The sequence below is a fragment of the Ornithorhynchus anatinus genome, chromosome 2, assembly GCF_004115215.2.
Source record: "Ornithorhynchus anatinus isolate Pmale09 chromosome 2, mOrnAna1.pri.v4, whole genome shotgun sequence".
Classification (NCBI taxonomy): domain Eukaryota; kingdom Metazoa; phylum Chordata; class Mammalia; order Monotremata; family Ornithorhynchidae; genus Ornithorhynchus; species Ornithorhynchus anatinus.
In genome coordinates this window covers 19,341,110-19,365,806 of record NC_041729.1, presented here as the reverse complement: position 1 = coordinate 19,365,806, position 24,697 = coordinate 19,341,110, and the positions used below count along the sequence as shown (strand labels likewise).

Genomic DNA, 24,697 nt, shown 5'->3' with positions numbered 1-24,697 from the left:
TTCACACTGTGCAAGCACACACTGAATGAGGCAAAACCAATAGCCATGGTCTCAGAGCTCAGGAAGGAATGTGGCCTATGGGAAGCAGGGTGATCTAGAGGAAAAAGCATGGGCCTGGGAGTCAGAGGAGCAGGTTCTAATCCTGGTTCCACCTGACTGCCTGCTATGTGATATTGTACTCTCCCAAGCACTTAGTACAGTGCTCTGCACGCATTCAATAAATACCATTGATTGATTGATTGATTTTCAGACCCTTTTATCAGTCAGGAGGACGAGGGCTCCGTGTACAGGGAAGACTGTAGCCATTTACTGTTCTGCAGTGTTTTTGACAATAACTGACACATGTCCCTCTGCCCAAAAGTGCCCTCTCCAAGCTGCAAGAACTAGAGATTGTCAGCATCCTAATGAGAGAGGCCCCTCTGACGCAGACTGTCTCTTTAACCTTGAAAGCCTTCAGGTCTCACATGTCAGCCAGTGACAACAATCTGTTGTTATTCAAGATGAGTGACACCAGGATGGGGAGGGGAGAAAGGGGGCCTAAGGTGGGGCTTAACTTACCTATTACTGCCAAAAGTGGTCATGAGGTTATTTTTAAATTGGAGTGGGAAGTATTTATTGTTTCGGGCTGCGAAGGGCTGGGGGATTGCATTGGAAATTCTTGAAAGAAGCATTAGGACTTTGCAGATTGACCTTCCCCATGGTAAGTAGAGATCTTGTCAGATAGGAGGATAACGGTGGGGGGACAAGGGGACCACCGAGAGTAAGTTTCCTGGCTGTGCACCCCCACCCTTTAAAGCATCAGAAAGCTGGTGGAGCCAGGCTGATGCCTGGATTTTCTGCTTCCTTGGAGGAATTCCTTCACATGTCCTCTTCCTTTTCCCTTCCCATTTTTTAATGATCTTTACTCAGCGCTTACTATGTTTTAATAATGTTGGTATTTGTTAAGTGCTTACTATATGCAGAGCACTGTTCTAAGCGCTGGGGTAAACACAGGGGAATCAGGTTGTCCCACGTGGGGCTCACAGTCTTAATCCCATTTTACAGATGAGGTAACTGAGGCACAGAGAAGTTAAGTGACTTGCCCACAGTCACACAGCTGACAAGTGGCAGAGCCGGGATTTGAACCCATGACCTCTGACTCCAAGCCCATGCTCTTTCCACTGAGCCACGCTGCTTCTCATGTACCTGGAACTTTATTATGCGCTGGGGTAGATATAGGCTAATCAAGTTAGACACAGTCCATTTCCACATGGGGCTCACAGCATTAATCCCCATTTTACAGGTGAGATAATTGAGGCATAGAGAAGTTAAGTGCCCAAGGTCACACAGCAGACAAGTGATGGAGCTGGGATTAGAACCTGGATTCTTCTGACTCCCATGACCGTGCTCCCTCCACTGACATGCTGCTTCTCACAAGCTTCCCTTGATTTTTATTCCCCAGTTGTACCTCTGAGAACTAGTGATAACAACAACTGTGGTATTTATCAAGTGCTTACTATGTGCCAAGTGCCAAGCACTGTACTAAGCCCTAAAGTAGATGCAAGAAAGTCAGGTCAGTCCCTATCCCACATGAGATTCACAGTCTAAGCTGGAGGGAAAAAAGGTATTTAAACCCCATTTTACAGTTGAGGGAACTGAGACACAGAGAAGTTGAATGACTTGCACAAGGTCACACAGCAGGCAAGTGGCAGAGTCGGGTTTAGAATCCAGGTCTCCTGACTCCTAGACCCTTGCACTTTCCACTAGACCATTCTGCTTCTCTAGATATATTAGCTGTGAGGGGACAGGGAAAGGTGGTGGAGGTGGGGATTGATTTCCCCGACAACCCCCCTACCCCCCACAACCCCAACCCTGGAACCTGTGGGCATGAGGCTCTACTCTAAAGAAGTCCTTCCCTTTCCTTTTCAAAAGAGGGTGGGGACAGCCCAGTTGCAGCAGGAGGTCTACACCCCACTCTGTACCCCATTTCCCAGCACCCAATTTGTACTACTACCCCAGTTAAGCCACTGTGAGGCAAAAACTTGAGAGAAAGAGTCCAAAAACTAACCGGAAAACCCTTTTCGAAGGATCTCTGAAGACTTGATCTCTGAAGACTTCTTTAATAATTTGTGGTATCTGTTAAGCGCTTACTGTTTGTATCAAGCACTGTACTAAGTGCTGGGGTAGATACAAATAATCAGGTCCCACATGGGGCTCACAATCTAAGTGGAAGGGAGAATGGGTATTGAATCCCTATTTTGCAGATCAGGGAACTGAGGCACAGAGACGTTAAGTGACTTGCCCAAGGACATACAACAGACAAATGGTGGAGCCAGAATTGGAACCCAGGTCCTCTGATTCCCAGGCCCCTGCCCTTTCCACTAAACCACACTGCTGCTCTTTGGGAGGAGCTTTCAGCACCAGGCACACGTAGGTGTTTGGCTGCTCTGGAAATCCAGTCAATGCACCAATGAACTGCAAATAATGCTGGCTCCCAGGGAATAGCAAAAACAAAATAAAAGGAGTTGGTTTTTTTATGGGTTGTCTACTGACCTGTCTAGAAATCAATAACTCCCAGGGCTGGCAAAATGGGATTGAGCGTTTTTAAGGATCAAATTGTAATTCTTTTCTCTTGTTCAGGCAGCCGGAGGAAAGAATATTTTTTACCTTTTGAACTTGCAAATTTAAAATCTTTCTCTTCAGCTTGTGTGTTTTGTTTTCCCCAGGAGTAACGGCCACCACAATCTGTGACAGGGTGTTTGTCATAAATGTAATGAATTTGACTGCAGCAAATCCCAGGGCTGGGAGGGGGAAGAAGTTTAAGTGGCTCCAAAGGAGGAGAAATGTTTCTGTGTGGCGTTCTTTATTGGTTAAATGGAGCCCGGGGCAAAGCAGTCACCTGTGGGCTTCTGGGAGCTTCTGATCAAAGGAAGATGAGGAAATCTCTTTGGTTTTAACTCCTTAGAAATATTACTTCATCCTGAGGTACTGTTCCATTTGGGGGCCATTCCTGGGCTCTTGTTTTGGGTGGTGGTCTTGTTTGTGAATTTTTTCCAGAAGAAACGCAGCAACAGTACCTGGGCTGAGATCTGGCCTCTTCCCGACCAGGCTGAGGTGCACACAGCCAGTTCCCTGCTCTTCGGTTGTCAGGGTTTGATTTATTCATATTAGAGTTTGTCTCCCCCTTTAGACTGTGAACTCGCTATGGGCAGGGAATGTGTCTGCTAGTTCTGTTGTATTGTACTCTCCCAAGCACTTAATACAGTACTCTGCATACCATAATCACTCAATAAATATGATTGATTGATTGATTGATTGATCATCGCGAGCACTGAAAGGCTCATTTCACCAGCTATAGGTAGAAAATTCACGATTACTCCTACATCGAATCTCTGGTCACTAATCACAGGTGTCCCTTTCCCAGGCACCCAAGAAAGCAAAGAAGAGAGCGGAGGGAGCCAACTCCAATGTGTTCTCCATGTTTGAACAGACCCAAATCCAAGAATTCAAGGAGGTGAGTTTCAGGAACCAAAACTCCGGTCTTTAACACAGCAGTGGTTTCTCATCCAGGAACAGGGCAGGAATTTCTTGATTCCAGGCTGATAACCCCCTCTAGACTGTGAACTCACTGTGGGAAGGGAATGCCACTGTTCATTGTTGTATTGTACTTTCTCAAGCACTGAAAACAGTGCTCTGCACAAAGTAAGCGCTCAATAAATACGACTGAATGAATGAATGAATAACCCCTCATATGAGCCAGGAGGGGTGTCTTAATGTCTGGATCCTGGGTTTGCCTCTGTTTGAAACCAAAGTATATTCCTGGGGGGTGCGCTCACAAGAGCCATGTGTGACCCCTATCATTTCCAACTTCATGAGTCTCCAGGAGGCAAGCTAGGCATTCTGTGCCTCTCAAACCAGCAAGGATTTGTAGGATTTTCCACTGCAGATCTGTTTTCCTCTCAAAGTGAAGTCAAACTCCAGGCAGCTGCCAGGAATGCCATGAGTAAGAAACATGCTGGCCATCCTGCCAGTGCTGTTTGAACCTCTGTTCCTGGGAAGGGGGAATACTTGAGGATGAATATCATGCCTAACCCCATATTAGATAGACACTCCTCCCTGTCCCTGGACCTATTGCCCTTGGACTCAAACCCAGTTTCCAAGCTCAATTCTGAAGAGGATGAAAGCAGGATGGTGTTGGCAGGAGAGGTGGATGGCTTGAGAAAGAAATCGGAAGGAGAGGCTAAAATCCTATAAATCCTAGCAGGACTAAGAACAGGCATTTCTGCACCCATCATCCTCCCTTTTCCAAGCTCCTTCCCCACTTCTTTATCTTGATGCCCATACCCAGATCGACTATGGCAGCAGCGGCACTAGATTGGAGGGTGGGAGAGGAGGGGTTCCTTGCTCTCCTCATTCTGGGTGACTTCTCTCTGTCCTTGATAGCCCTAGTGATGGATGTGGGAAAAGCTGGCCTCACTTTCCCCAACCTTTCATTTGCCCATCCTCATCACAATGGAGGGGTCATGGGTGCTATGACTGCACACCCAGTAGGTGCATGATGATGGCAAAAACCACTTTCCATGCTCTCAGCATAGCTATGAAACCCAGAATTCCTTTCTGTTATTATCCTGTGACAAGCTTCTCTCTTCTCCCTGGGACAGGCGTTCACCATCATGGATCAGAACCGTGATGGGTTCATTGACAAGGCAGATCTGAGAGACACTTTTGCTGCCCTTGGTAAGACTCTCCTAAAGTATTCACTAAGCTCTGATTCCTGTTAGTCCCTAAACAGTGTTAAATGATACATATAAAAGACCAAAAATTATTCACATTTTTGTAGACTGCATCAAGTTTTCCCTGAAAGGAATTTGATCTTTAAAGAGACAACCCCATGCCCCCCCACCCCCCCGCCAACACACACCGAGCCTGGGAGGGAATTGTTTGGAAAACTAGAAATGCATGTGGGCATACACCTATGCCTTTAATCCCTAATTCCCTTCAAGTTATGGATCTCGGTTCCTTTGACTTCTTCCCCAGGTCGTGTGAATGTGAAAAATGAAGAAATCGATGAAATGATAAAGGAGGCTCCAGGACCAATTAACTTTACCGTATTCCTGACCATGTTTGGGGAGAAGCTCAAGGGTGAGCAGCTGCAAGACATCAGGGCTTGTGATAACTCTTTGTGTGTGGACATGTGTGGGTATGAATTAAATCAATAAATCAATCAAAGATTGATAGTGTACACAGAGCACTATACTAAGTGTTTGAATGAGTACTTAATAGAGTTGATAGACATGGTCTAGAGCATAGGTCTGGGACTCAGCAGGACCTGGGTTCTAATTCCAGTTTTGCCACTTGTCTGGAGTGTGACGTGCTTCAGTGATCTCATCTGTAAAATGAGGATTAAGACTGTGAGCCCCCTGTGGGACAGGGACTTTGTCCAACCTGGCTACCTTGAATCCATCCCAGCACTTAAAACAGTGCCTAACACATAGTAAGCACTTAACAAATACCATCATTATTATTATCTCCACCCTCATATCTTACAATCAATCTCGTGGCTTACAATTAACATGCTTAGGTACCCTGATTCTAGCATGTTATGCCTATGTCAGCAGATAGATGGTTTCAGGGAAGCAGGAGATGCCTGTCCATCTCAGCTAGGAAAGGATTCACTTACTGTACTCCAGGCCCTCTTTGAAGCAGAGGGGGCCCGGTGCCCTTAAGAGACTCCTGGGCAGCAGGAGGAGAATTTGGCCACAGGACTGTGCGGATCGCTCCAATCCAAGCTGTTCATGAGCCGAGGATCCCCAGTGTCTTACGCTCCCAGAAGGAATGCCTACTGCTTCTCAGTGGTGCTGGCTGCTCAGTAGATCAGTAACAGTATTTACGGATGCTTATTGTATGCACTGCACTGCATAAAGTGCTTTGGAAAGAGGGAGACATATTCCCTGCCCATAAGAAACTTGCAGTCTAGAGGGGGAAACAGACATTGATATAAATAAATCAACTGCCGCCAGGTTAGAACCACCAAGAGAAACTACCTGCCTTCCTTTTCAGGGGCTGATCCGGAAGAGACCATTCTCAATGCATTCAAGGTGTTTGATCCTGAAGGCAAAGGAGTGCTGAAATCAGATTAGTAAGTGCCTGCCCGTGGGGTAAGGGACCCTGTATTTTCCTCCACTTCCAATCCCCAGGGTCACTGCTGGCTCTTCTCTTTGCAGCATCCGGGAAATGCTAATGACTCAGGCAGAGCGTTTCTCCCAAGAAGAGGTAAGGCTCCATCTTCTTCCCTCTTCCCACCCACTGACCCCTGTGTCCAGGACATGCGACTCTTCAGTTGAGGAAGTAACAACTCAAACTTCTTCTTGGGTCTGCAGTCCTGACCTTTTTCTACTCCTTTGACCCAGATTGTCACCACCAAGATGCAAACTGAATGGGAGCCTCTTTCCTTTTTCCCTCCGGTTTTCTCTGGGTGGCATGAGACTAGATATTAATTGCCCAAAAAAGACTGGGCCTACAAACAACATTCTGGGATCCTACTAGTGTGATCATTAGACTGTGAGCCCGTCATTGGGCTGGGATTGTCTCTATCTGTGGCCGAATTGTACATTCCAAGTGCTTAGTACAGTGCTCTGCACATAGTAAGCGCTCAATAAATACTATCATTTTCCCCATTTTTCTTCAGGAAGACACATTTCTTCCTTCTTCTGTACTCCCCCAGTACCCTCCAATAGCTGATCATTTCCTGTCAGTTAAAAGGCCCAAAAGGGTTAATGTTTTGCAGCTCTACCTCCCAGCAATGCCTCAGTCTCTCTTACACCACCCATAGTAACCTATGGAAAAAAGTTTTCTTACTGGCATTTTTTACTAAATTTGCTTTACACCAACCCATTTTACAGATAGCCTGACACAGCTGGAAGTAGTACTAGCAAGAGCAGCCACAGTATTTATCGAGCTTCTCCTCCTGTAAAACACTGAACTAAACACTTAGGAAGTACCGAATAAAGAAGTGACACATTCCAAGCCCATTGGGAGCTTACACTCTAAGGAAGAGGAGAAGAGGAAGACAACAAAAAGTGTTAAAAGATAATCAAAGTTAATAATTGAATGCAGAGCTGAGTAAATGTGTATACAAAGCAGTGGGGCCTAGTGGAAAGAGCACAGTCCCGGAAGTCAATGGACTTTGACTCTAATCCTGGCTCTGCCAATTGCTTGCTCTGTAACCTTGGGGAAGACACTTAACTTCTCTATGCCTTTTTCCTCAACTGTAAAGTGGGGATTAAATTCTACTTCCTCCTACTTAGACTGTGAGCCCCATGTGTGACAGGGACTCTGTTCAAACTGATAAACTTGCATCTATCCCAGTGTTTAGAACTGTTCTTGGCACATAGTAAGCACTTAATAAATACAATAATTAATAATAACAATAGTAATAATATAAAGTGCACACATAAGGGTGACAGAGGGCAGGTGGTTTTGTTTGACTTGGAATTTGGGGATGTAGCTTTGATTCTGAAGGCAGCTCATGCCAGAACCAAGCCTAAAACCCAGGAAGACATGAGTGATTCCCCACTCTCTGCACAGAGCAGAAACCTTCTTTCCCTCTTCCCCCATCCCCCACCTCTCACAACCCTTTTCAGGAATAGAAGGGAGATTTAGAATGGCCTAAGACATGCCAAGATTTTCTTTAGAATGATGACTGATATTTCCAAATTATTATTAAAAATATAAGTGTTCTGCAGGTTCCCACCTCATGTACTAGAAAGGATGGAATTTATCTATTTACAGATTTACTTGCTAGATTTCCAGACACCTTTCTTCCAAAAAGCTCAGGCAATGATAAAGAGCAATACTAAGGCTTATTCAGCACTTGGCAGTGATTGATCACAAAATACATTAGAGTGGGTTATTTAATCTGGCATTTCCCAGCTTTTTCTACCCAGGAATCCTTCTGGTGACTAATTTAATTTCACAGATTCCCTTTCAATTTTCAACTTTTTCCTGTCTCCTGCCTTTCAGTAAACATTTCTTTCCCCTCATGGTGTTTCCAGGGTCTCTTTCTTTTCCCCTCTCAATTGTCAGCCTCTGCACCAGTTCCTTCTAAATAACCTCTCTTGTCCCCCCTCACCGTAGTCACCTTCTGTCTTCCTGTGATTGATTGCAGATTGATCAGATGTTTGCAGCTTTCCCTCCTGATGTCACTGGAAACCTAGACTACAAAAACCTCGTGCATATCATCACCCATGGGGAGGAGAAAGATTAGGGGCCTGGATTCCCTTTATGTGCCTAGCAGGCCTCAATTGCAGATGTCCACTCATCCTATCTCCCATTAAATGGAACTGTTAAATAAATGCCCAACCTGACTCATACCCACCATGTCTTTTCTCCAGTCCAACCCCCATCTGGCTTTCCTTTCACATCCACTCTGGCCAGCTCAGGGCATATCTGGCTTCTGTACTAACTCTGTGGTTCATTCGGCAAGAAGAAATCCAAGTGGAGGCAGCGTTGCAATAAAGGGTATTTCTCTACTTAAACTGTTGTGACTTGTTTCTATCAGAGAGCTGGGGTAGGCAGCTGGGGTATGCAAGGGGTATGCAATGCATATGGATTTGTTGAGATTGATGAGATTTGATGTTGCATAAAAGGCAGGCCATGTGGATTTAAGAAGTGGTTGTTTTAAAGGGCTACAGGGTAGTGAGAGAGAGAGAGAGAGAGAGAAGGAGGGAGGGGAAAGGGAGAGAAGAGAGGGAGGAAGAGAAGAGAGAGTGAAAGAGAAATCCCTGTAGTGGAGAATGGAGTGTAATACTGCTGCCCTCAAGTGGCAAAGATAATTTTCTTTAGGCACCAAATATTTTCAGGGTAAGGGAATAAAATTAAGACGTTTATCACGGTAAGGCACCAAATTTGATGGTTTGGACCAGTATCCTAGTTTTTCAACGACAAACTAAATATGAACATCCTATTGATTCTGGAGGGCAGCGTGATACCCCATAAGGGTCTGAAAAGAGCCCTTGCCAGAATCATACCTAAAATCCAGGAAGATCGGGCTGGTTAGAATGTAAACTTATTACAGGCAGGGTACATGACTGTTAATTCTGTTGTACAGTGCTCTGCTCATAGTGAGCCCTCAATAAATGTGATTGATTGGTTGACTGATTGGCTCTCCACTTTCCATTTGGTTTCCAGTTAATCTTGCCAGTGTAATGTTTGGTTGGACTCAGACATTAGTGTACGGTGATTTCCACTTATCTGCTCTGAGAAGAGGAACCCTTTGCCATTCTGAAACACCAACTGTTACACTCTTCTGACAGAGATCAGGGGACTGACACTGATGATGCTTTCTCCTGGAGATCACTCCAACTTTAGGAACCTGCACTGCAGCAGAGTTTGTCTCTTTCTCCTCAGCTCTCCCCTTGCTTATTTTGTAAAGAGAGGAAGAGTTTAATGGACATTTTCAGAGCAAAGCCTGGCCACCTCTTGAAGGCTTTGCTGGCTATGAAAAGGTAATATAGGAGCAACATAAGCCGTTTTGTTGAATTCTGCAGTTTTAGATTGATGTGTCAGACCCCCATGGCATCTGCACTCAGTTGACTGGAAAATTTAATGGACCGTTCAGCGGCAGAGAAACATAATTACTTCACTGACCTTCTTCCAAACTTGTGCCTGGCCCCACCCTTACCCCAGGGATGGTGCGGCTAGGCTCATTTTGTTTAACATCTTCATAAGTAGGGAAGCAGTGTGGCTCAGTAGATAGATCACATGGTTGAGAGTCAGAAGAACCAGAGTTCTAAGCCCAGCTCCATTATTTGTCTGGCTTGTGACTTTGGGCAAGTCACTTAACTTCTCTTTTTCTCAGTTTCCTCATTTGTGAAATGGGGGTTAAGACTGTGAGCCCCCTGTTGGACATGGACTGTGTCCAACCTGGTTACCTTGTATCCAACCCACCACTTAATGCTATGCCTAACACATAGTAAGTACTTAGCAAATATCATAAAAAATAATAATAATTTGGTGGGACAGTGAAATCTCAAAGTTTCCCAGTAAACTCTTGAGGGTAATAGAATGTCATGAAGATAGGGTAACCTCAGAAACCTGAGTGAGCAGTCTGAAAAACAACAGCGTGAGCAAGTGAAAGCTTTTTCATCTAGGGGAAAAATCATCCAAATTACAACTACATGAATATGGATTTGGAACAGTTATCACTTGGGAAAGAGATTTCAGAGTCATTTGTGACTGTTCTTTTAAATCCTCAGTCCAGTTCGTAGCAAATAAAAAGGCCAACCAATACTGGACATCATCAGAAAAGAGATTAAAAAAAATACACAGTTTTTCTATTTTACAGAAGTATGGTACATTGAAATGCTATTTGCCATTTTGATTTCTGCAATTTAGGAAGGAAATAATTTTTTAAAAACCTTGAATTTGTATAGGATTTTTACATAAATCGTTTCACTTACTCCTTACAATATGCTTATGAAATTGGGAGGTTTATTATTCCCATTTTACAGACAAGGAAAATGAGGCATAGAAATAATGATTATGGTGTTTGTACAGGGCAAATGACTTACCCAAGTGACCAATAGCAGAGTTGGAGTTAGAACCTAGGTCTCCTCCTTCATCAATACCAATGTCAATTGCTCCTACCAATTATTCCAGACTTTTATCTCCCCCTGAAGTCCCTGTTGCCATCACTTCCCCCCTTTCTTGCCAGTTCCTTGGCAAAATCACTTGCTCAGTTCCCTCTCACCTCCACATCTACTCTCTTAAGAGAGATCTCCCTCCTGCTTTCGGGCAGAAAATCTACCCTCTTTAATAACACCTCCAAACCCCTCCCTTTTGCCTTCTAAAAACTCTTACACTCATTCTTCTTCCCTCCCTGACCACCCCACTTAACTGCTTTCTCACCACTTTCAGCTGAAGGCAGGAGGAAATTCAATATTGCAGAAAAGGAGCAGCCAGGGCTATAGAGGTAGATTTGGGAATCATCGGGGTAGAAATGGTAGTTGAAGCTACTGGAGGAACTGAGTTCTCTGAGGGAGTGGGTTTAGACCATGTAAACCAAGAGTTCGCTCCCGTGGTTTCAAATACTTGCCTCTAGGAGGATGTTGCCCAAATCTATCTTCCTAGCCCTCACCTCTCACCTCTATGTACATATCTGTAGTTTATTTATATTGGTGTCTGTCTCCCCCTTTAGGCTGTGGGCTCACTGTGGGCAGGGAATGCATCTGTTATATTGTTATATTGTATGCTCCCAAGTGCTTAGTACACTACTCAATAAATGATTGACCGACTGAAATTTCACATTTCCTCCTGCCTCCAGATCATCTCTACAGAAGTGTCCTCCCTGCCCCTCATGCTCAGTATAAACTCATCTTCCATCCCAAATCCTCTTCTCCATCTAACTTTCCCATCATAGTTTAAAATATCACCATTCTTTCCATCTCTCAAGCCTGCAACCTGTTCATTATCTTTAATTCCTCCCTCTCCTTCAGCCCTCAGATGTATCTGTTGCTGGACAAATGCTCCAAATGCAATCCACAACATTTCTCAGATCAGTCCCTTCTCTCCATTGCAAAAGGCCAACATCCTGGCCCAGGCACTTGTCATAAACCGACTAGACTCATCATACCTATTCACTATGCCTCAATCCCATAGCCAACCTCTCATCCAGGTCCCGCCTCTGGCCCGGAACACTCTCTCTTTTCATATACAACAGACTCTCCCTACCAACTCCTCCAAAAGACCTTCCCTGACTAAGACCTCATTTCCTCTTCTCTCACTTCTTTCTGCATTTGTACCCTGGTCTGTTCCCTTTATTCATTCCTCCCTCAGTCCCACAGCACTTATGTACATCTCCATAATTTACTATTTGTCTTAATGTCTATCTCCCCTTCTAGATTGCAAATTCGTTGTGGGCAGGGAATGTGTCTGCCAACTCTGTTATATTGTTATATTGTACTCTCCCAAGCTCTTAGTACAGTACTCTGCACTCAGTAAGCACTCAATAAATATGATTGATTGATTGATTGATTAGTATATTACTACATCAGCCTCTTCACTGCTTTCCCTATTTCCAGTCTCTCCAGTCCATACTTCACTCGCGTGGCTCAGTGGAAAGAGCACGGGCTTTGGAGTCAGAGGTCATGGGTTCGAATCCCGGCTCTGCCACTTGTCAGCTGTGTGACTTTGGGCAAGTCACTTAACTTCTCGGTGCCTCAGTTACCTCATCTGTAAAATGGGGATTAAGACTGTGAGCCCCACGTGGGACGACCTGATTCCCCTGTGTCTACCCCAGCACTTAGAACAGTGCTCGGCACATAGTAAGTGCTTAACAAATACCAACATCATCATCATCACTCTGCTGCCCAGATCATTTTGCTAAATCATTCATTCTGCACACATCTCTGCATCAAGCAGAAACGTCTGTCCATCAGCTTTAAGGTATTCAATCAATTCTGCCCTTTTTACATATCCTCTCTCCTCTTCCACTACATCCCAGCTTGCGCTCTTCTCTCCTCTCAAGCTAATCTACTCACAATTATCTCCTCATCTCTACTCAGCTTGACCTCTGGCTCACGCCCTCCCTTCAGCCTGGAACTCCTTCCTTCTTAAAATCCAATTGACCACAATTCCCCCATCTTTGAAGCCCTTCTGAAATCACAGCTCCTCCAGGAGGCCTTTCCCAGGCAATGTCTTATCTTCCCACATTATATCCACCCCTCAGCTGCCGCTTAGGTACTGCTGTGCCACCTCACATATGCATATTTCTTAAGCAGTAACTCATGTACAAATTCCCTTTCCTTCTATTTTAGTGAATATCTACCTCATTCAATTGTAGACTTCTGGAGGTGGGGATCAAGTCTACTAATTCTATTGCACTCTCTCAAGCAGTTAGGACTGTGTTCTACACACTGAAGGCATTCGGTTAATACTTTGGAATGAGTGTTTGGTTGATTAATGGATAGAGCCCACTACCTTCCTACAATAAGCTGAAAAAATTAGGATTCTTTCAACCAAACAGTGCAAGATGAAAGAGTATAAATGCAGTCTACAAAAATAAAAAAGTTTGAGAATATGGTGAATCCAGATTTATTGTTCACCAAACTGTACCTCAATCTTGTCTAGCTCCCCAGTGACACCTGTCTCAAACTTCCCCTCTTGCCTGAAGCTTCCTCCCTCTTCATATCTGACAGATCACTGCTCTCCCCATCTTTAAAGCCTCACTAAAATCACATATTCTTCAAAAGACCTTCCCTGGATTACCTCTCATTTCCCTGCTCCCTTTGTTACTCACCCCACCCCCGGCCCCACAGCAAATCTTCATACTCTACTGCTTACTCTCTCAGTATTTATTTTAATGTCTGTCTTCCCTACTTGACTGTCAGCACCTTGAGGGCAGGTATCAGGTCTATCAATTCTACTGTATTGTTCTCTCCCAAGCATTTAGTATAGTGCTCTGAAACACAGTAAGCACTCAGTAAATTCCACCTATTGACTGAAATCCCACAATGACCAGTAAGAAGCTTGAATCTTCAAACTGAAGTTTGAGTTATAATAACAATTGTGATTTTTTATGGTTTTTTAACCACTTACTATGTGCCAGGCACTACTAAATGCTGGGGGTAGATACAGAATAATCAGATTAGATGTAGTTCCTATCTCAGTGGGGCTCACAATCTTAGAGGGAGGAAGAACAGATATTCAATCTCCATTTTACAGATGAGGAAACAGAGGTACAGAAAAATTAATTGACTTGTCCAAGGTCATAGCTCAGGTAAAGGTATTACTAGGATTAGAATTCAGGTCCTTTGACTCCCAGGTCTGTGAACTTTCCACTAAGGCCATCTTGCTTGCCAAAGGTGACAGGTTAAAAAAAAATGCAATCAGATTTACTGAGCACTTGCTCTGTGTAGAGAACTTAATAAAAGTTTGGGAGAGTAGAATAAACAGAATTGGCAGGCACGTTCCCTGCCCATAATGAGCTTACAGTCTAGAGGGCCCTAAAGGTAATAATTCTTCACTTAGCAGGTGTAATCATTTGATATTTTTTTCCACCAGAAACTATGCAAGCACAAAAAAATTCAATAAATCCAAGAGGAGTTTGGAAAAATTCATGGACTAGTCATCCATAATGAGTTATTAGAGAGAAAGTTAAGAATGTAAGAGGGTGTCTCTAGCTGTAGATGTCCCATCCCTAACCATTATGGTAGGCCTTATCACACAATTAATACATTGTTTCTCCCAAAATTCTGCTGGCAGCTCAATACTGGGCCAGATGGCCAATGGTTAATTCAGCAATGGCTTATTTTCTTATATTCTTATGCTTCTTCTTTCAGCCATAGCTTCTACCTAGCCCTACTTCCTTCCTGACTCAACTGCTTCCTCTGTTTTTCTCATTTCCTGTAGGCTATAAGCTCCTCTCTACACTGTAAGCTCCTGTGAGCAGGGATTATGTCTACCAATGTTCTTGCACTGTTCTTTCCCAAGAACTTAGTATGGTGCTTTGCACACAGTAAGTACTCAATAAATACTATTAATGGATTGATTGAGTCCTGGGTTACCCCCAATCTTTTGTGGGGACAGAGGATACACACATTTCAGTCCCTTCTTAACCTGACCTTTCAGTCAATCATTGAAATGACTTTGGATTGTCCATGAGTTTCTTAGGTATGAATTTTGAAGAATGAAACCTCATTATGTTAGAATACAATGTTTACTCAACCTTCTGATGGCACATATTTGATCCAGTACAGCCTATCCAATTGATGAGAATTTCTTCTTATCTTTTCCTTGTCTGAGTTCATCTGACTTCTCTAAGAAATAGTCCTTATAATGCTTGTCATTTAAATTTTCAGTCACCATATCCCGAAGAGAATCATGGTCCAAAGGTCTGTCAGCTGTTCCAAAAAGAATTAAGTTAGTATGACAAAGAGTCTAAATTCATGAAATGAACCATCTTAATAATAATAATAATTGTGGAATTTGCTAAGTGCTTTCTGTGTGCCAGGCAATGTACTAAGCACTGGGGTGGACACAAGCAAATCGGTTGGAAACAGCCCCTGTCCCATATGGGGCTTCTAGTCTTAATCTCCATTTTACAGATGAGGTAACTGAGGCTCAGATAAGTGAAGTGACTTGCCCAAGGTCACACAGCAGGTAAATGGAAGAGCAGGGATTAGAATCCAGGTCCTTCAACTGTAAAATGGGGAGTCAATACCTGCTCTCCCTCTTTCTTAGACTATGAGTCCCCTTTGAGACATGGGACTGTGCCCGACCTGATTAACTTGGATCTACCCTAGCGCTTAGAACAGAGCTACTAAGCACTTAACAAATGCCATCATTATTGGTAATGCAATCATTGTATTGTTTGGTTAGTTGAGGTCTCACATCATCAAGACTCCAAGCCACCCAACCAATCAGCAGGGAGGCTTCTCCATAAGAATGATGATGATAATGATAATGATGAAAATGAAGGTTCACTCCCTAAAACATTCCACTGAGAGTTTTACAGTTTAGAATATTTCTTAATTCCAAAGTAATATCTAAATACACATGCCTATCTTCCAGAGCCACTTGTGCAAAAAGGATTCTCTGCTTAAAAGTGACCTTAGTCGTAATCACACCAAGCTGCTTGAGCTGTAGTTATATTACATGCAGTGTAACTTTCAGAAAATTTTCTTCATCTTTCAGCTAATCTCCTGATGATAGAATTTAGCCACACTTACACTACATATCTGAGCTTTTTAACTAACATTTGATTTCTTTCCTTCCCTGCAGTATCCTCAAAGGAGATCTCCTCCCTCCTCGCAAGTGCCACCCCCTCCACCTGCGCCTCGGACCCCATTCCCTCTCACCTTATTAAAACCATCGCCCCTGCCCTCCTCCCTTCCTTAACTTCTATTTTTAACCACTCAATTGCCAATGGCTCCTTCCCCTCTGCCTTCAAACATGCCCATGTCTCCCCCATCCTAAAAAAACCCACTCTTGACCCCACTTCCCCCTCCAGTTATCGCCCTATCTCCCTACTACCCTTCCTTTCCAAAATCCTAGAACAAGTCGTCTACAATCGATGCTTAGAATTCCTTAACTCCCATTCTCTCCTAGACCCCCTCCAATCTGGCTTCCGTCCCCTCCACTCTACCGAGACTGCTCTCTCTAAGGTCACCTGTGACCTACCTCTTGCCAAATCCAATGGCTCCTACTCCATTCTAATCCTCCTTGACCTCTCTGCTGCCTTTGACACTGTCGACCATCCCCTCCTCCTCCATACCTTATCTCACCTTGGCTTCACGGACTCCGTCCTCTCCTGGTTCTCCTCTTACCTCTCTGGCCGGTCATTCTCGGTCTCCTTCGCTGGCGCCTCCTCCCCCTCCCATCCTTTAACTGTTGGAGTTCCTCAAGGGTCAGTTCTTGGCCCTCTTCTGTTCTCCATTTACACTCACTCCCTTGGTGAACTCATTCGCTCTCACGGCTTTGACTACCATCTCTACGCAGATGACACGCAGATCTACATCTCCGCCCCTGTCCTCTCCCCCTCCCTTCAGGCTCGCATCTCCTCCTGCCTCCAGGATGTCTCCACCTGGATGTTGGCCTGCCACCTAAAACTCAACATGAGCAAGACTGAGCTCCTCATCTTCCCTCCCAAACCCGGTCCTCTCCCAGACTTCCCTATCACCGTGGATGGCACGACCATCCTTCCCGTCTCTCAGGCCCGCAATCTCGGTGTCTCGTTCACCCCACACATCTGATCCGTTACCGAGACCTGCCGGTTTCACCTTTAGAATATCGCCAAGATCCACCCTTTCCTCTCCACCCAAACGGCTACCTTACTGCTACGGGCTCTCGTTATATCCCGGCTAGACTACTGTATCAGCCTTCTCTCTGACCTCCCTTCCTCTTCTCTCGCCCCGCTCCAGTCTATTCTTCACTCTGCTGCCCAGCTCATCTTCTTGAAGAAACGATCTGGGCATGTCACTCCCCTTCTTAAACAACTCCAGTGGTTGCCTATCAACCTCCACTCCAAACAAAAACTCCTCACTCTAGGCTTCAAGGCTCTACATCACCTTGCCCCTTCCTACCTCTCCTCCCTTCTCTCTTTCTACCACCCACCCCGCACGCTCCGCTCCTCCGCCGCCCACCTCCTCACCGTCCCTCGGTCTCGCCTATCCCGCCATCGACCCCTGGGCCACATCTTCCCGCGATCCTGGAACACCCTCCCTCCTCACCTCCGCCAAACTGATTCTCTTCCCCTCTTCAAAACCCTACTTAAAACTCACCCCCTCCAAGAGGCCTTCCCAGACTGAGCTCCTCTTCTCCCTCTACCACCCCCCCTTCACCTCTCCGCAGCTTAACCCTCTTTTCCCCCATTTCCCTCTGCTCCTCCCCCTCTCCCTTCCCATCCCCTCAGCACTGTACTCATCCGCTCAACTGTATATATTTTCATTACCCTATTTATTTTGTTAATGAAATGTACATCGCCTTGATTCTATTTAGTTGCCATTGTTTTTACGAGATGTTCTTCCCCTTGACTCTATTAATTACCATTGTTCTTGTCTGTCCATCTCCCCCGATTAGACTGTAAGCCCATCAAACAGCAGGGACTGTCTCTATCTGTTGCCGACTTGTTCATTCCAAGCGCTTAGTACAGTGCTCTGCACATAGTAAGCGCTCAATAAATACTATTGAATGAATGAAATATCCTTGAGTTTCATTAGATTTACATCTGACCCCACTGGTGAGGGTAAATGGTATGGATCAATATTATTTTCCTTGCTGAAAAGTCAGCCTTGAAAATAATCACTGGAGATAAGCTCCTGGTGGGTAGGCAACATATCTTGGGCTTAGTATGGCACATTGCACTCAATAGAAACTCAGTAAATGCCATTAATCCCTCCAGTATATATCTTCAGCCTGAAGATCCAGCCTCAAGAAGGTCATTATGAACTTCAGCTGGTCAGCTTTGATTTTTTTTTCTCATCCTACCTATACCCATGTCCTTTAGGCCACTGCCATCCCCTGAAAGAACAAAGGGAAGGAGAGAAGTACATGAAGGTGGCTAATGTAAAAGGGAACAAGGACCAAGAGTAGCCAAGAAAGACAAACTCTAAAGGAGGAAAAATTAAGATGGACTCCAAATATTTGCTTTCTTACTATCAAACATTTCATTTTAAATGTTCAAGAATCACCATATTCAGAAAAGTAACCTCATCAAAAATCAAAATTCAGTCATCAATTTGATCAACCGAGGTCAAACTAGAATCTGTAAGTTAAGATGTGGGTTAGAGTTAGAACCAGGTCTAAGATTTGAGCTTTTCTACAATACTTAATATTTGATGATTGGAAGAACTGATCCTTGTTGGTTTAAAGCTGTATTTTTGATGATACTTCATTAGCCCCAACTGAGGCATAAGTTTCGGTCAGGCTTGAAAAAAAAAGGCCCAAAATTAGGAGCTCCACAACTGTTTTCTACTTCATGCTCTCCTCAAATGTGACCTGCTTCTGCTTTCACCTGCCCTCACTTGTGTTTTAAGTACACTGCTGACCAGGTTTGCAAAATCGTGCTTAGATGACAGTGAGGGACATGCAGACAATAACTTCAGAATCCCTAGCCCCAGATCCCTGCATTAATAATCCAGCTGGTGTAATGAGGGGACTCAAAAAAGAATCAGAGTAGGTCATTTGCGGAAGGGAAGAGCTTAAAAATCATAAGGGGACGACTCCATTTTTGGTTTGCTGAGAGTCCTGGATAATAACAATAATAATAATAATAATGATGTTGGTATTTGTTAAGCACTTACTATGTGCAGAGCACTGTTCTAAGCGCTGGGGTAGATACAGGGTAATCAGGTTGTCCCGCGTGGGGCTCACAGTCTTAATCCCCATTTTACAGTTGAGGGAACTGAGGCCCAGAGAAGTTAAGTGACTTGCCCAAAGTCACACAGCTGACAAGCGGGATTCCACCACTGTACTCATCATCATCATCATTGCTAATTATTGAGCTCTTACTACATGTAGAGCACTGGTTTACAGTCTAGAGGGGGAGGAAATATAGATATAAACTCCAAAGCCGAGGGGGTAAAGTGGAGAGGAAGAATTTCAGTTTGGAAGCAGAGTTTGGTGGTCAAGTCCTGCAGGAGGTGGAATATTGAGGGCAGGGCTTTGAGGAGCAGGGCAGAGAGGGAGGGTAAGGAACAGAGGGAAGGGGGAAGAGAGAAGAAAACAGGCAGAGAAGGGACAGGAAAAAAGAAAAGGGTGGAAGAAGAGAGAGAAAGGTATATAAAATGAGGGGCAAGGGAGAAGGAGGAGGAAGAGGATGGAGAAGAGCAAAGGAGGAAGGTTCTTACATTCTGCCACAGTGCTGTCCCCTCCTCACCTTCTTTTTCCTCTTCCACCACCATCACTAGCCAAGCAGTAGCAGCTCAGGGCTGGCCCAGGATAAGCCAAATGAGCCGGAGTTGTTGCTGCCAGTTGGGGGCTCTGGCTGGGAAGTGGAACAGTGGTTCCACAAGCTTCATGCCACCGCAGTGGCTCCAGAGCCCAGGCCCCCACCTCATCCCCAGACTGTTGGGACTATCTGACTGGAAGGGCATCTGACTGCCCGCCTGCTCAAAAAGCTGTGTGGATGAAACTGATAGCTTTGCCCACTCAGGTTCACTCCCATAGGGGGTCTCTTTTGCTCCCATAGAGCTGGCATCCCTCTCCAAAGATTCATTCCAAAAATGAGTTGTTAGAAGCACATGTAAGGGTTTTTAAAGGCTCGAGACTGTTTCAGTTAGATTTGCCGGGGACAATTCCGTGACGAATTACAAGGGAAATTCAGGGAGTATACATCTCTAACCACAGGATGACTTTCAAGGAGAGCGATCACCATACTCTGCCTCCGAGGATACTTGGGGTCTCCTGCCAGAGACCAAATTCTGGAATGGCTGTGCCTTGGACTTTTATGCATTTTGTTTGGCTTAATGTTGCTGGTCTAAGGAACTGGTGGAGAGGAAAGAAGCAATCAAGTGACTTACAATCATCTAGCTTGTCGGTGTAAACATCACTGCTGAGAGGTGGAGGGATGACTTTAATAGCATCTATATGTTTCAGGAAAGGAGAGCCACTCAAAAAGGGATTGACAAAGGGGATCAGAGAATCCTGATCTTTGTCCTTGTCCTTCAAGCGCAGGTAGGATTCCATCAAAAGTAGCTCGTTCGTTTTCTTTTCAATGATTGCTGGGAAAACAGGACAGTAATCTTTATTATTATTAATAATAATAGTAATAATGACATTTGTTGAGTGATTACTATGTGATAGGCACTGTACTAAGTGCTAGGGTGGATATAAGCAAATCAGGTTGGACACAGTTCCTGTCCCACGTGGTACTCACATTCTCAATCCCCATTTTACAGATGAGGTAACTGAGGCCCAGAGAAGTGAAGTGACTTGCCCAAGGTCATACAGCAGACAAGTGGCAGAGCCAAGATTAGAACGCATGGACCTTCTGACTCCCAGACCCATGCTCTATCCACTACGCCATGCTGCTGAGTCCCTAAATTTTCACCAAAAGCCACTTAGTCCTGGAGGTAGGGGGAGTGACCATGAAGAAGGCTGAAGGCAGAAGAAAAATAGGGCAGAAAGACTCACTGTACCTTGTTTTCATTTCTCACCGCTGACCTCTTGTTCACACCTTCTCTCCTACCTGGAATTCTCTCACCTTTCGTATCCAGCAGATCAGTGCTCCCCCTATCCCAAAGACCTTTTTGAAATTACATCTCCTTTGGGAGTCCTTCCCTGATTAATTAATGGTATTTATTGAGCACTTACTGTGTGCAGGGCACTCTACTAAGAGCTTGGGAGAGTATAATACAACAGAATTGGTGGACCATTCCCTGCCCACAGTGAGTTTGCAGCCTAAAGTGGGAGACAGACATCCAAATAAATAAATTCCGGATATGTACATAAGTGTTGTGGGGCTGAAAGTGGGGTGAATAACAAGTGCCCAAAGGATAGAGAACCAAGTGCACTGTTAACAATAATATAATGATAGTAATAAAAATAAAGTTACTTGTTAAGTGCTTACTACGCATCAAGCACTGTTCTAAGCACTAAGTAGATACAAGTTAATCAGGTAAGTTACAGTCCCTACTCCACATGGGTCTCACAGTCTAAGTAGGAGGGAGAACAGGTATTGAATCCCCATTTTACAGTTCAGAAAACTGAGGCACAGAGAAGTTAAGTAACTTGCTCAAGGTTCCTCAGCCATTGAGTGATAGAGCCAGGATTAGAACCCAGAGTCTCTGACTCCCAGGCTTGTGCTTTTCCCACTAGGCTACACTGTTTCCCTAATCTTTCACCTCCCCCTCTCCTTAGCCCCTTTGCTGCCACTTAAGCATAATAATAATGTTGGTATTTGTTAAGTGCTTACTATGTGCAGAGCACCGTTCTAAGTGCTGGGATAGACCCAGGGTAATCAGATTGTCCCACACGAGGCTCACAGTCTTCATCCCCATTTTACAGTCGAGGTAACTGAAGCACAGAGAAGTTAATTGACTTGCCCACAGTCACACAGCTGACAAGCGGCAGAGCCGGGATTCAAACCCATGACCTCTGACTCCCAAGGCTCTGCTCTTTCCACTGAGCCACGCTGCTTCCCATAAGCATCTCTGCACCTCTTAGGCACTTGGCCTGTAGCACTTTATATTCTAGTACTTCCTTATTTTAGTGTAACATTTTAGTGTCTGCCTCCTCCACTAGACTGAAAGTTCCCTGAGGGCAGAGATCCTATCTACCAACTCTATTTTACTCTCCCAAGCACTTAGTACAGTATTCTTTACACAGGAAATGCTTTTAAAATACCACTGATTAATCAGGGAAGGTTTCTCAGAGGAGATGTGATTTCAGAAGGGTCTTGATGATAAGGGGAGCAGTGGTCTGCCAGATATGAGGGATTGATTGACTGGGATATCCTGCGGGTGTTTCACCTCAGCCTGCATAACAAATCAGTAGCTAACAATGCAACCCAGGGGTCCCAGATCCCAGCTAACAACCATGCTCAATCAATCATATTTATTGAATGCTTACGGTGTGCAGAGCACTGTTCTAAGGTATTGGGAGAGTACAACAGAGTTGGTAGACACAATCGCTGCCCACAATGAGCTTACAGTCTAGAGGAGAAGACAGACTTCAATATAACTAAATAAATTACAGATATGGACATAAGGGCTGTGGAGCTGAGAGGGGAGGTAAATAAAGGTAGTAAACTAGGGTGATGCAGAGGGAAGTGGGAAAAAAGAAAAAATAAGGGCTTAGTCTGGGAGGTCCACTCTTCAGGATCACACCTAGAGACTTCCCAGTACTCTACCAGTCTCGACTACAGGAGGAAGAGTCAAGCAGAGGCATATCCATTCCATTCCTAGCTCGGGGAGTGGCTAGTGAATGGAAGGTAATCTGCTACAAGTCAAAAGTCATCTGTAATGGGCAGCAGCGGCATGGGCGAGAATCAAGGGCAAAAATTTGAGTTTACTGCACAAGAGGCAATGGTAAACCACTGAGAAGCAGCGTGGCTCAGTGGAAAGAGTACGGGCTTTGGAGTCAGAGGTCATGGGTTCGTATCCCAGCTCTGCCACTTCTCAGCTGTGTGACTGTGGGCAAGTCACTTAATAATAATACTAATGTTGGTATTTGTTAAGCGCTTACTATGTGCCAAGCACTGTTCTAAGCGCTGGGGTAGACACAGGGGAATCAGGTTGTCCCACGTGGGGCTCACAGTCTTAATCCCCATTTTACAGACAAGGTAACTGAGGCACAGAGAAGTTAAGTGACTTGCCCAAAGTCACACACCTGGCAAGTGGCAGAGCTGGGATACGAACCCAGGACCTAATGTTAGTATTTGTTAAGTGCTTACTATGTGCCGAGCACTGTTCTAAGCACTGGGGTAGACACAGGGGAATCAGGTTGTCCCACGTGGGGCTCACAGTCTTAATCCCCATTTTACAGATGAGGTAACTGAGGCACCGAGAAGTTAAGTGACTTGCCCAAAGTCACACAGCTGACAAGTGGCCGAGCCGGGATTTGAACCCATGACCTCTGACTCCAAAGCCCATGCTCTTTCCACTGAGCCACGTGACCTCTGACTCCAAAGCCCGTGCTCTTTCCACTGAGCCATGCTGCTTCTCAGTGGTTTACCATTGCCTCCTTCTGCGCAGTAAACTCGAGTTTTTGCCCTTGATTCTCGCCCATGCCGCTGCTGTCCATTACAGATGACTTTTGACTTGTAGCAGATTACCTTCCATTCACTAGCCACTGCCCGAGCTAGGAATGGAATGGATATGCCTCTGCACTTAACTTTTCTGTGCCTCAGGTCCCTCATCTGTAAAATGAGGATGAAGACTGTGAGCCCCATGTGGGACAACCTGATTCCCCTGTGTCTACCCCAGCGCTTAGAACAGTGCTCTGTACATAGTAAGCACTTAACAAATACAAAAAAAAAACCACTTACATATTTTTACCAAGAAAACTATGGATACACTATCAGGATGATTGCAGGTGGAAGTGGGGTATTCTGGGAAAGATGTGACCATGGCGTTGCTATGGATCGAAGACTACTCAGTGGCATTAGACAAGCCTGGGAGGCCCTTTAGGAGGAGTTGTGCCTTCAGTAAGTCTTTGAAGGTGGGGAGAGTAATTGCCTAATGGATAGGAAGAGGGAGGGCCAGAGGCAGGATGTGAGCGGCAGTGGGACAGACTAGATCGAGGTACAGTGAGTAGGTTGGCTTTAGAGGAGTGAAGTGTGCCAGCTGGGTTGTAATAAGAGAGCAGTGAGGGTGAGGTAGGAGAGGGCAAAGTGACTGAGTACTTTAAAGCCAATGGTAAGGAGTTTCTGCTTATGTTGGGGTGGATGGGCAACCTCTGGAAATATGGACTGAATGTTTTTATAGAAAAATGATCCGGGCAGCAGAGTGAAGAATGGATTGGAGTGGGGAGAGACAGGAGGCGGAGAAGTCAACAAGGAGGCTGATAAAGTAATAAAGGTAGGCTAGTATAAAGGCTTGGATTAACATTGTAGCAGTTTGAATGGAGAGGAAAGGGTAGATTATAGCAATGTTGTAAAGATTGAACCAACAGGAATCAATGATAGATTGAATCTGTGGGTTGAATGAGAAAGATGAGTCAAGGATAACACTGAGACTCCAGGCTTGAGAGATGGGAAGGATGGTGGTGCTGTTTACATATTCTTACTTTTGCAGCTATTGACAATTTTTTTAAAAAAATACAAAGAAGCACATCTGTAGTTACCAAAGAAATGTGCCAAATTGTTATCTTTGACATTTCCTGTCTCTCCCAAGTGCTCCATGATATCAGTGGCATCACAGTCTATCTTTTTGAAGAGGAACTGCACCCCAACCTTGAGCTGGTCGAGGACTTTGCAAATCTTTTTGTTGGTAATCTCCAAAAGGTTGGCTTCCTCCGTGGTCTTGTCCAATTTCTCCTGCCAGAAGATATCAAAGTCCAACCCAAGAACCATCAGGATTCTGGGAGCCAACCACCCCATCCCTCCTCTTCATCAACAGGGATTCCTTCCCTTTCTCAGACTTCTGCCTACCTGTTTTAGGAACACTTCCCAGATTAACCTTTCCCTCTCCCTCTCCACCCCCCCTCCACCCAACTTCCAAAACTGGTAGAATCCTCCACTGTAGCCAGAGGCACCAAATTTCCATTATGAGCAACGAGG

The 24,697-nt window shown here is 44.8% G+C and overlaps 2 protein-coding genes across 7 annotated transcripts in view; one reads left to right on the top strand and one right to left on the bottom strand.

Annotated features, from left to right (window-relative positions):
* Positions 1-607: 607 nt before the first annotated feature.
* MYL2 (myosin light chain 2) lies at positions 608-8,516 on the top strand. Its single transcript, XM_001506105.4, has 7 exons — positions 608-700; positions 3,404-3,493; positions 4,641-4,716; positions 5,017-5,121; positions 6,040-6,118; positions 6,204-6,252; positions 8,147-8,516. The coding sequence occupies exons 1-7, from the start codon at positions 698-700 to the stop codon at positions 8,243-8,245; spliced, it is 501 nt and encodes a 166-aa protein (XP_001506155.2). The 5' UTR covers positions 608-697; the 3' UTR covers positions 8,246-8,516.
* Positions 8,517-14,676: 6,160 nt separating this feature from the next.
* The window catches only part of CCDC63 (coiled-coil domain containing 63), a 48,116-nt gene continuing 38,095 nt past the window's right edge, over positions 14,677-24,697 (bottom strand). For all 6 annotated transcript variants that reach the window (XM_029048285.2, XM_029048309.2, XM_007655356.3 and 3 more), the window contains 3 exons: positions 24,262-24,454; positions 19,998-20,198; positions 14,677-14,879 (listed from right to left, as the gene is read on the bottom strand). In XM_029048285.2, coding sequence (XP_028904118.1) covers positions 14,737-14,879; positions 19,998-20,198; positions 24,262-24,454 — 537 coding nt within the window. In that variant the 3' untranslated portion in view covers positions 14,677-14,736. The remainder of the gene's footprint in view (positions 14,880-19,997; positions 20,199-24,261; positions 24,455-24,697) is intronic.